At 43.5% G+C, this 12,308-nt stretch overlaps 1 protein-coding gene across 1 annotated transcript; it reads left to right on the forward strand.

Annotated features, from left to right (window-relative positions):
- The first annotated feature begins 351 nt into the window (after positions 1-351).
- ACOD1 (aconitate decarboxylase 1) lies at positions 352-10,493 on the forward strand. Its single transcript, XM_054447279.1, has 5 exons — positions 352-411; positions 4,336-4,497; positions 5,444-5,533; positions 7,160-7,365; positions 8,863-10,493. The coding sequence occupies exons 1-5, from the start codon at positions 400-402 to the stop codon at positions 9,836-9,838; spliced, it is 1,446 nt and encodes a 481-aa protein (XP_054303254.1). The 5' UTR covers positions 352-399; the 3' UTR covers positions 9,839-10,493.
- Positions 10,494-12,308: the final 1,815 nt, after the last annotated feature.

Raw genomic sequence — 12,308 nt, forward strand, 5'->3', positions numbered from 1 at the left:
TACATCCATGCTTACTTCCTTAGGATAAATTTTGAGAAGTAGAATACCTAGTTAAAAGAGTGTGAATATTCTTCTGGTATTGACATAAGCTATGTAGGCACAAAAGGCAATCCTAGTTTTACTATAAATTTACTTTTTCTGATGCCTGTGAGGAATCATATGATCACGATTACTGTACATCCTAGCCTCATTGAATTCTTTATCCACGTTAAGAGTTAAAGAGGAAGTTAAAGTGAGTCTAGTCAGGAGGTGTTGAAATGACAGAAACTCTAGGGTTAGAACAAAATGAAAGGAAATGGGTTTGAGAGGAGCAAAGGGTATAAAGGCAGTCAGACATCCAGCAAACAAATTACTCCTCTGGTTCACTCCTCCTGAACTGCACCTCCTCTTTACAACAAAATGATGCTCAAGGTATTGTGGCATTTTATGTGACTTACTTAAATTGCTTTTCTAGCGGACTTCTTCCTTCCTCTATTTCTTCAGTTGCCCTCTCCTTTTAAGAACTACCTGCTTCTGCTTTAACTTTTCTTATAACCTGTGGGCTACCTAATTAACTGCATGGTGGCTTTCATTACTGTTTTACAAATGAGATACATGATTCTATTGTACAAAGTTAGGAAGGGGATGAATCATGACCAATTCATTGAATTCTAACCCCTTAGTTTTATGTGTCCATTGTGACACTGCCAGATTGCGTTTCTGTTAATCTATTTACTGTCACCACCTTCTGTAGAAGATAAGTTTTTTGAGGCAGGAACCATCCAGTATTGACTTGGCATTCTTGAGAGCTTAGAACAGTGCTGGACTCATAGTAAGAACTTGTGGCCCGGGCACGGTGGCTCAGGCCTGTAATCCCAGCACTTTGGGAGGCCGAGGCGGACAGATCACGAGGTCAGTAGATTGAGACCATGCTCACTAACTCGGTAAAACCCGGTCTCTACTAAAAATACAAAAAGTTAGCTGGGCGTGGTGGCGGGCGCCTGTAGTCCCAGCTACTCAGGAGGCTGAGGCAGGAGAATGGCGTGAACCCAGGAGGTGGAGCTTGCAGTGAGCCGAGATCGTGTCACTGTACTCCAGCCTGGGCGACAGAGCGAGACTCCATCTTAAAAAAAAAAAAAGAACTTGTGAAATTGATTTGTTCAATGGCTTTATGTTATGCCTTATACATTAATAATCACTGTATTTAACTAAAAAGAGGTGCAAATGCCATGAGAAGGTCAAGCAGATCAGAAAGATATTTTAGAAATAGATGAACGCAAGGCCCACAGACAGCTGAGCAGCTGTGGGTTTATTTCCCTCATGTTTCATTCCTTCAGGGGCCAGGGACAGCCATGTGTTCTTTGGCACACAGGGTGCTGTTCAGGACTTCCAGGGGATTCCGGGGCTCCACCTTCCTGTATCACCAGCAGCATGGTCTCATATGGATGGATGGTGCAATTACCTCCAGGGCTCCGTGTCACCACCCCACCTCCCCCACCTGCTCCCCAGTCTCACATTCCTCCATAAGACACCCCTGGGTCAGATCTAGCCCTGAAGAGATGAATGATCAATCACTACATGCCCCCATCTGTGGGATTTGTAGGGGTGAGAAGAGAAGTTTAAAAGAGGTAGTTTTGCTTAGAGTCAGGGATCCAATCAATATTTGAAACTCTTAGGTTTAAACCCTTTCTTCCTCTCTCCTTCTGCCCCTAAAAATATTTTAACTCAAATTTCTAGCAGCGTGAAAATCAACATTATTGTTATTCTTCCACCCTAATCTGAAACCTTTGTGCCACCATGCTTTCTCTCTCCCAGCCATCTTCTCTCCTGCTTTCGCCCACCCCATACACCCCTCCACCTTTCTATCAAAGCTCTCAGAGACATAAAAAGTAGCCCATCCTTTTGAAAATGGCAAGTGTTCCTTGACTTGATAAATCTGACTTGAGACTCTGTAAATGGGACTAGTCAGTGGCCAGGTTGAAGGACGTTCAGCTAGGCACGGGTTCCATCTCTGTAGCTCTGTCCTGGCACTGAGCTCAGTATCAGAGAACCCCAGATACCCCACGTCCCCTAATCCAACAGCCCCTCACCCTACAGCTAAGATTTAAAAATGAAGTATCTGATGCTGAGAGAGACAAATTAAGTTGTGCAATGATGTAGTAACCAGAGCAAGAAAGGGAAGCAATCCAACATTCACTAGGTGGGGAGCAGATAGTGAAACCTGACTTAAGAGTGGATGTTTTTAACTCCACATAATAGACGCTCTCTTGTGAAAATGTGTAGAAAACAAAATAACTGTCTATGTATTGAAGAATCTGAATTTTAAAGGAATTGCAGAGTACTCCACTGCTTATGAAATTCAAGTAATCTTACATGTTTTTCTTATCTAGCTTATGGGTAGAAGCAGAATGAGCTTCTCCAGTGGGATGAACACAGACACTTCATATTCAACAAGTTCACACTGAGCCCATCATCATTGCTTGGAAGGCTGCTCCTCTTCCTGTGTTCTCTCTCTTGGCCAATGGCACTGCCATTTCCCCATCCAGAACCTGGGATACTGCAGCAGTCTTTTCACTGCCCCTGTCTACCCCTCTCCAATCCATTCTCTACACAATTGCCTACAGGAATCTTTCCAAAACATTAGTTCTGACCATAACTCTACTTTTCTTAAGACAGCACTTTGGCTCCCCATTGACATCACAGTCTTTAGCATGATGTAATGTTCATCATTCGGTCATAAGCTGCAAATCCATTCTCCCTCCCACCTCTGTCTCCTGCATGCAACTCCACAGCTGAAGGGAGCCAAACTCCCTCCACTCTCTCACACCTCCCAGCCTTGGCCCTTGCTTCCACTTCTACCTTTACCCTCCATTCTCATCACCCTACACTATTATCTGATGACGACTCTTAAGTTTTCATAACCAGATCAAGTATCGATGTCTCCACCAACAGGGAAGAGCAGGCAGTGGTTCTCAAGTCACATATGTAATTTAAAATTTTCTAGTATTTTAAATTTTAGAAAATGTTTAGAAGAAACTGGTCAATTAATAACATGTTTTATTTACACCATATCCCATATATTATTATGTTGATATCAATATATTGAATTTTTTTTATTAAGATGAGAGGAGTCTCACTCTGTTGCCCAGGCGGGAGTGCGGTGGCATGATCTCAGCTCACTGCAACCTCCGCCTCCCAGGTTCAAACAATTCTCCCACCTCAGCTTCCTGAGTAGCTGGGATTACAGGTACCCACCACCACACCCGGCTAATTTTTGTATTTTTAGTAGAGTTGGGGTTTTGCCACCTTGGCCAGGCTGTTCTTGAACTGCTGACCTCAAGTGATCCATCCGCCTCGGTCTCCCAAAGTGCTGGGATTACGGGCATGAGCCACCACGCCTGGTCAATGAATTGAATATTGATTCAGCATGCAATCAATATTTTTAAATTATTGACATGCTTTATATCCTTTTTTTCCTACTAAGCCTTCAAAAATCAGTCTTTATTTTACTCTTATGACACATCTCAATTTGCTGCATTTCAAGTGCTCAGTAGCCACATTAGGGAGTAGCTGCCATATTGGACGTAAGAGCACCAGAGCACTTGAGAGCCTCCTAGAAATCCTAATGAAAACAGAATCCTGCACTATGCTTCCAGAGGTTCCATTTCTGGGGACAGTCTAATTTTGGTGGTCTAGAGTGGGGACCAGAAACGTTCCTTTTCAGCAAGAACCCCAGGCAGTTCTGAGGTACATGTTCGTCTGACCATTTGGGACTTGATAGCTAGATGCACTGATTGTGGAGTTACACCTATAGGGGTTTATGTTCAGATTCCACCATTTAAAAGCTGTGAAAATTAGTAACTTCAGTTCTCTAGGTCTCAGTCTCCTCACCTGCAAAAATAACTACCTAGAGACTTGTGGGTATTAAAAGGGTAATATATTTGAGACATTCAGCACAGTGCCTGGCAGGTATCTCATAATAGCAGCTATGCACTGCACCCGCAGAAATCTCTATTACACAGACGAGGTGTCCCTTGCATCCTCCTCCCACAACTCTCTGTGCTTCCCTCCACCACCACCCATCACGCAATGCTGTGTCCTGTGCTTGCTATGCTGCCCCTCAACTCGACTGAGGAGATAAACTGGCTGCTGTGTGCTCCCACATTACTCTGCCTCACATATAGTAGGTGCTTGGTACACATCTCTTTTTTTTAGAAATTAAACTAAACCTGAGTAACTGGGTTTCTTGTAGTGGAGCAAAACTCTTTACACAAAAGTGCCTCAAGGTGTCTTATAGAACAGAACTGTGTAAGTAAAGTGGGGTGTAGCCCTGTCCTAACACTCTTCCCTTTAAAGTCTGTCACAGAAAGCTTTGCCACAGCAATTCACGGCTTGAAAGTGGGACACCTGACAGATCGTGTTATTCAGAGGAGCAAGAGGATGATTCTAGACACTCTGGGTGCTGGGTTCCTGGGAACCACTACAGAAGTGTTTCACAAAGCCAGCCAATACAGCAAGGTAAGAAGCTCAAGGTCTACATTAGAGATAAAACCCAGTGCATACATATGTGTTACATTTACTCTATACTTCGTTTTATAGATAGCACTTGATGTACATAGCACTGTTCTATATCATTTTTATAATTTTCTATGTTCCATTATCTGAATTTTAATAGTCATCCATATCCTTTACTAAGTCACTGTCTTAAAACCATACACATTGAGGCACAATGTCTCACATCTGTAATCCCAGCACTACCAGAGGCCAAGGCGGGCAGACGGCTTGAGCCTAAGAATTTGAGACCAGCCTTGGCAACATGGCAAAGCCCTATTTCTACAAAAACAAAAAACATAAAAATTAGCCAGGTGTGATAGCACACACCTATAGTCCCAGCTACTCAGGAGGCTGAGAGGTGGGAGGATCACTTGAGCCTGAGAGGTTGGGGTTGTAGTAAGTCAAGATCATGCCACTGCACCCCAGCCAAGGCAACAGAGCAAGACCTTGTCTTAAAAACAAACAAACAAATAAACAGAAAAAAAATATGCTAGTAATATCTCACAGTTTATTATTATTCTCTGGAGAAAAGCCTGGTCAAGTACTTTGAGCAGAGTGGGGATGTACGTGAGAGCTCCTGCTCTCCCTAGGGTGTATTTGAGATAGACAGTTAGTCCATCTTCCCTGGTATTTACCCCAAGGAGTAAATAAGAGTAACTTCAGATGTGCTTCCTTGGAGCACTTCCGGATCATGATCTGGGATCAAGCAACGACATCTCCTCCCCCTTTCATGGGGGAAAGTTGTGTATTCTACAAGGATGAGAGGAATTCAATGACTAGGGCTTCTATCTGTGGCAAAGGTTCAAGTAAGAACTATGAATAATGCCTCCAAAGATGAAGAATAACTCTTGAAATGGTGACTTGGTATACTGTATTCACACTATCACTGGTTGATTTGCTTTTGTTCCAGATCTACAGTTCCAACATATCCAGCACTGTTTGGGGTCGGCCAGACATCAGGCTCCCGCCCACATACGCTGCTTTTGTGAACGGTGTGGCTGTAAGGAGGTTTTCACGTCTTTTCAACTATTAGATAATCATAATAATTTTAGAGTCAGGAAATATCTCAGAAATTGCCCAAATTCTATATTTTACAGATGAAAGAACTGAAAGTCAGAGAGCTAAAGTGGCTTACCCTCTTTCCTAGGTAGTAATTCAGTTTTCATGTTTTTACAGTAAATGGATGCTTTTAAAACAGATTGTGTAGCAGAGGAAAGAAGATGGAAGGATTTAGATAAAAACACCCTAAGGTATCCCAGTTCAAAACCTTGAATATAAATAGCAAAAAAATATAAAACCCATATCCAGACCTAATATCTTCTGTTTTTCCTGTTGTGGGGCCAGTTTCTCTCGAGTAATGTGTTCTTTATTCATTCACTCATTCATCCATTCAACAGATAGTTATTGAGAAAGGAACAATGGCCTTATAGTGTCTGTATTTTCTGAACCAAAAATCTGTACTTCTCATCTGACAGATGATTTTTATGCTTTTTCTGTGTGTCAGGGGAAGTATTCTACAAGATGTAACTTTGAAACGGACATGTTGGGATTTTTGAGATATTTTTATGATTTATGGGGACAATAGCTCAGGAGATTGAAAGTTAAAGCCAATGGTGCATTCCAAAGTAATGTCCTGAAAGTAGTGGGAAATGCACCAGTGACAGCAAATAGATATAAAAATCTATTTTTAAATGAACTTCTGGATATTACTGTTTTAATATACAGAAAAAGAAAATGGCTAGGAGAAAGAGGAATAAAATCTTAAAGCAGAAAATAATGATTTTTTTAAATATATAGCTGAAAAGTTAATCTGGGTTTGAGAGTTCTTGTGCTATTCTTACAACTTCTCTAAAAGTTTGAAATTAGTTCATAATAAAAAGGTACAAAAACATATGGCCTCATATGGAATAAATGACATTAAACTTGCAGTGCAACTTATTTAAAGGGTGGAGGAGGAAGGAATTGCCAGCCACCTGATTCTTCTGCTTTGTTTTTAAAGGGGAATATAGATCTTTCCAGGGGCCATGGCAGAGGGAGCTCAGGCCACCAGGGCAAGACCCAAGCTCCTTGGGGCTCACAAGCTGCTCTCCAAGGTACTCCCTTCCTCTGGCAGAGGAACAGCATTTCCCAGTGCCCGGCCATGTGATTAATAATCACAGCCAGGCCGGGGGCGGTGGCTCACGCCTGTAATCCTAGCACTTTGGGAGGCTGAGGCGGGCGGATAACGAGGTCAGGAGTTCGAGACCACCCTGGCCAACATGGTGAAACTCCGTCTCTGCTAAAAATACAAAAATTAGCCAGGCGTGGTGGTGGGCACCTGTTATCCCAGCTGCTCCAGAGGCTGAGGCAGGAGAATTGCTTGAACCCAGGAGGCAGAGGTTGCAGTGAGCCAGGATCATGCCACTGTACTCCAGCCTAGGTGACAGTGCAAGACTCTGTCTCAAAAAAAAAAAAAAAAAAAGAAAAAAATCACAGACAGTTCTCAGATTTTCTTTTCTGAGAATCAGATCAAAAGAATCTCACATAAAACAAGGTTATTACTAAACTAAGTCCTTAGTGGTCCAAAAGCCATTGCATTAAGGGAAAATTTAAGGCTTTTTGTTGCTGTTTGTGTCTGTTTATACAGATTCACTCCATGGATTTTGATGACACGTGGCACCCTGCCACCCACCCTTCTGGGGCTGTCCTTCCTGTCCTCACAGCTTTAGCAGAAGCCCTGCCAAGGAGTCCAAAGTTTTCTGGCCTTGACCTGCTGCTGGCTTTCAATGTTGGTATTGAAGTGCAAGGCCGATTACTGCATTTCGCCAAGGAGGCCAATGACATACCAAAGAGGTATGGAGAGAATTTGCCCCATCAAAAGGTAGTCACATCCCCTTCATCTATCAATCATTATCTCCATAGAGCTTTCTGACTTAGAGGCCAGCTCAGCGGAAGTTGTTAACATTAGTGCAGGTAGATAAGTCAATACACCAGTCACATACAAAACCCTCTATCCACATTTAAAGAAGTGACTTCGAGAGTGCAACTTGGACCGTGAGATAAATTGGGCCTCTCGTCGCAAGGTGATTCATGTCATTCTGGCATTCATGGGTGTACTGAGTATTCCTTATTTCATCCTCAAAGCAGAATCTATTCTGAGACTAGCTAGCATCCCTCAGACTAATGAGGACATTCAGAATATCCTTACTCTGACTGTTCATCCTGCAGATAAAAAATGGTCAAATGTTGGCCACATCATATGGCTCAGTCTCAGATTTATGTTGCCACTTGCTCCAGCCTGCCACGACAGAAGTAAATTGAAATACTAGGTAGTGAAGTTTCAGTTTCTTCAAGGCCCACAATTCTCACAGTGACTTAGGTGAGATTTCAGCAATCAATAGCTGTTGCCTTTCTGGCAATAATTGTAATGGTATCATTTATAAAGAACTCACTATGTGCTACGCATTATTGTAAACATGTTAATTTATTCAAAGCTCCTAAAACTCTAAGAGGTAGACGTTATTATTATCACCATTTTATTTTATTTTATTTTATTTTATTTTTTGAGATGGAGTCTCATTCTGTTGCCAGGCTGGAGTGCAGTGGTGCAATCTTGGCTCACTGCAACCTCTGCCTCCCGGGTTCAAGTGATTCTCCTGCCTCAGCCTCCCAAGTAGCTCAGACTACAGGCATGCACCACCACCCCCAGCTGATTTTTGTATTTTTAGTAGAGACGGGGTTTCATCATGTTGGCCAGGATGGTCTCGAGCTCTTGACCTTGTGATCTGCCTGCCTTGGCCTCCCAAAGTGCTGGGATTACAGGTGTGAGCCATCGTGCCCGGCCTTATTTTTTTTTTATTATTATATTTTTTTGAGACCATCTCACTCTGTCACCCAGGCTGGAGTGCAGCAGCATGATCTCAGCTCACTGCAGCCTCTGCCTCCCAGGTTCAAGTGATTCTCCTGCCTCAGTCTCCCAAGTAGCTGGGACTGCAGGCACCCACCACCACATCCGGCAAATTTTTGTATTTTTAGTAGAGTCAGTGTTTTGCCATGTTGGCCAACCTAGTCTCAAACTCCTGACCTCAGATGACCCTCCCACCTTGGCCTCCCAAAGTCCTGGGATTACATACATGAGCCATCACACCTGGCCTATCACCATTTTGTGTAAGAAAAAATCTACAGAGAAGTTGAATAATTTTCCCCAGATCACATAGCTAATAAAGTAATGGAGCTGAGATCTGAACCCAGACAGTGTGACTCCATTATCAATGTTCTTGATGACTACGCTATCCTGCCTCCTGGTGGTTACAGTTTGTACATCTCCAACTCTGCTTCTTTGCTTTTCAGATTCCATCCCCCTTCCGTGGTAGGAACGCTGGGTAGTGCTGCTGCTGCATCCAAGTTTTTAGGACTTAGCTCGACAAAGTGCCAAGAAGCTCTGGCCATTGCTGTTTCCCATGCTGGGGCACCCATGGCCAATGCTGCCACCCAGACCAAGCCCCTCCACATTGGCAATGCTGCCAAGCATGGGATAGAAGCTGCATTTCTGGCAATGCTGGATCTCCAAGGAAACAAGCAGGTCTTGGACTTGGAGGCAGGATTTGGGGCCTTTTATGCCAACTATTCCCCAAAAGTCCTTCCAAACCTAGATTCCTACAGTTGGCTGCTGGACCAGCAGGATGTGGCCTTTAAGCGTTTTCCTGCACATTTATCTACCCACTGGGTGGCAGACGCAGCTGCATCTGTGAGAAAGCACCTAGTAGCAGAGAGAGCCCTGCTTCCAATTGACTACATTAAGAGAATTGTGCTCAGGATACCAAATGTCCAGTATGTAAACAGGCCCTTTCCAGATTCGGAGCATGAAGCCCGTCATTCATTCCAGTACATGGCCTGTGCCATGCTACTTGATGGTGGCATCACTGTCCCCTCATTCCATGAATGCCAGATCAACAGGCCACAGGTGAGAGAGCTGCTCAGTAAGGTGGAGCTGGAGCACCCTCCGGACAACTTGCCAAGCTTCAACACACTGTACTGTGAAATAAGTGTCACCCTCAAGGATGGAGCCACCTTCACAGGTCGCTCTGATACCTTCTATGGGCACTGGAGAAAACCACTGAGACAGGAGGACCTAGAGGAAAAGTTCAGAGCCAATGCCTCCAAGATGCTGTCCTGGGACACAGTGGAAAGCCTTATAAAGATAGTCGAAAATCTAGAAGACCTAGAAGACTGTTCTGTGTTAACTACACTTCTCAAAGGACCCTCTCCACCAGAGGTAGCTTCAAACTCTCCAGCATGTAATAATTCTATCACGAATCTCTCCTGAGGCTTACCAACATCTAAATGACTTTGCATTTGGGGAGATTCAATGATTTGGTTTGTAAAGCAAGGGTCTGCTGCTTGGTTTTCCCAGGAAAAATGAACCAAGATGGAGAGAGTCCGGAAGCAGAACTACATATATCTGGAAGGAGCCTTCTCCTGTAAATTTTGCAGGACAGTTCCAATTACCTAAATCAAGATGAAACACACACACAAAAAAATGAGTTTGTAAGCATTCACAAGGGTGAAATTCAACTCACCTGTGATTTACTTATAAAATTAATCTCTTCATAGGAATTATGTGTGGACTTCATGAGCCCCAAGGTTTTAGAGGGATGTGAACCTGCATGTATATTTTCTGACAGTGGAGAGGGCTCTGGTGCGTTGTGTCACCAACAGATCTCTTAGTCCATGGCTTATTACCAAGCCCTCCACAGTGTAAGGGATGCTACTGGGGAATGGGTGGGTTTAAATCCTGCCTCTGCCATTTACTAGATGTAGCCTTGAGCATGTTACCATTATCCCTCTGTCTCAGTTTCCCTATTTGTCAAGCAGAAGTAAAAAGCAGTCTGGAAAAATCGCATTTTGGCTCTAGAACCCATGGTCTTAAGCACTACAATATATCACCTTTCAGTATAAAAATATTTGAATCAGAGTTGCAATAAAGAATGAAAAGGAAAAAAGAGAAGTAAATATGTGAGTAATTATATAAATACTAAACTGTATTAAAATAATAGAAGTGTCATGGGGGTTAAAAATGCAACACTAACAATCATAGTTAATGTGTTACAAATCCCTGGTATTGTTCAATAAAAGGGCAACCTATTAACTCTAGATGTTGATTAATAATTATGCTGTATTAGTCCGTTCTCATGCTGCTATAATGAACTTCCCAAGACTGGGTAATTTATAAAGGAAAGAGGTTTAATTGACTCACAGTTCCACATGACAGAGGAGGCCTCAAGAAACTTAGAATCATGCCAGAAGGAGAAGCAAACACGTCCTTCTTCATATGATGGCAGGAAGGAGAAGTGCTGAGCAGAAGGCGGGAAAGCTCCCTATAAACCATCAGATTTCAGGAGAACTTACTATCATAAGAATAGCAGCATGAAAGTAACTGGCACCATGGTTCAATTACCTCCCACCAGGTCCCTCCCACAACACATAGGGATTATGGAAACTATAATTCAAGATGACATTTGGGTGGGGACATGGTCAAACCATATCATTCTGCCTCTGGCCCCTCTCAAATATCATGTCCTCACATTTCAAAGCACAATCATGCCTTCCCTACAGTCCCTGAAAGTCTTAACTCATTCCAGCATCAAGGCAAAAGTCCAACTCCAAAGTCTCATCTGAGACAAGGCAAGTCCCTTCTGCCTATGGACCTGTAAAATCAAAAGCAAGTTAGTTGCTTCCCAGATACAATGGGGGTAAAAGCATTGGGTAAATACATCCATTCCAAATGGGAGAAATTGGCCAAAACAAAGGGGCTACAGCCCCCATGCAAATCCAAAACCCAGCGGGGCAGTCAAATCTTAAAGCTCCAAAATGATATCCTTTGACTCCATGTCTCACATCCAGGTCATTCTGATACAAGAGGTGGGACTCCCACGGCCTTGGGCAGCTCTGTCCCTGTGGTTTTGCAGGGTACAGCCCCCTACTCCCAGCTTCCTTCACAGGCTGGCATTGAGTGTCCACAGCTTTTCCAGGCACATATTGCAAACTGTCAGTGGATCTACCATTTTGGGGTCTGGAGGACTGTGGCCCTCTTCTCACAGCTCCACTAGGCAGTGCCCCAGTGGGGACTTTCTGTGGGGGCTGCAATCCCACATTTCCTTTCTGTACTGCCCGAGCAGAGGTTCTACATGAGGGCTCCACCCCTGCAGCAAACTTCTGCCTGGACATCCATGCATTTCCATACATCCTCTGAAATCTAGAAGGAGGTTCTCAAACCTCAATTCTTGACTTCTGTGCACCCACAGGCTCAAAACCACATGGAAGCTGCCAAGACTTGGGGCTTACACCCCTTGAAGCCATGGCCTGAGCTGTACCTTTGCCCATTTTAGCCTCATCTGGGATGCAGGGAACCAAGTAAGTCCTGAGACTGCAGAAAGCAGCAAGGCCCTGGGCCCAGCCCATGAAACTATTTTTCTCTCCTAGGCGTCTGGGCCTGTGTTGGGAGGGGCTGCTGTGAAGAGTTCTCACATGTCCTGCAGACATTTTCCCCATTGTCTTGGTGATCAACATTTGGCTCCTTGTTACTTACGTGAATTTCTACTGATGGCTTGAATTTCTCCTCAGAAAATGGGTTTTTCTCTTCCATTACATCATCAAGATGCAAATTTTCTGAACTTTTATGCTCTGCTTCTCTTTTAAACACAAGTTTCAATTCCAAACCATATCTTTGTGAATACATAAAATAGGATGCTTTTAACAGCACTTAAGTCACCTCTTGAATGCTTTGCTGCTTAGAA

The sequence above is a fragment of the Pongo pygmaeus genome, chromosome 14 (genome assembly GCF_028885625.2).
Source record: "Pongo pygmaeus isolate AG05252 chromosome 14, NHGRI_mPonPyg2-v2.0_pri, whole genome shotgun sequence".
In the NCBI taxonomy this organism is placed as follows: domain Eukaryota; kingdom Metazoa; phylum Chordata; class Mammalia; order Primates; family Hominidae; genus Pongo; species Pongo pygmaeus.

Excerpts from the sequence above, each read along its gene's own strand:
- ACOD1 (XM_054447279.1), top strand. Across the intron at positions 5,534-7,159 it reads CTTTTGTGAACGGTGTGGCT|ATTCACTCCATGGATTTTGA; the intron begins GTAAGGAGGTTT and ends CTGTTTATACAG. Across the intron at positions 7,366-8,862 it reads GCCAATGACATACCAAAGAG|ATTCCATCCCCCTTCCGTGG; the intron begins GTATGGAGAGAA and ends TTTGCTTTTCAG.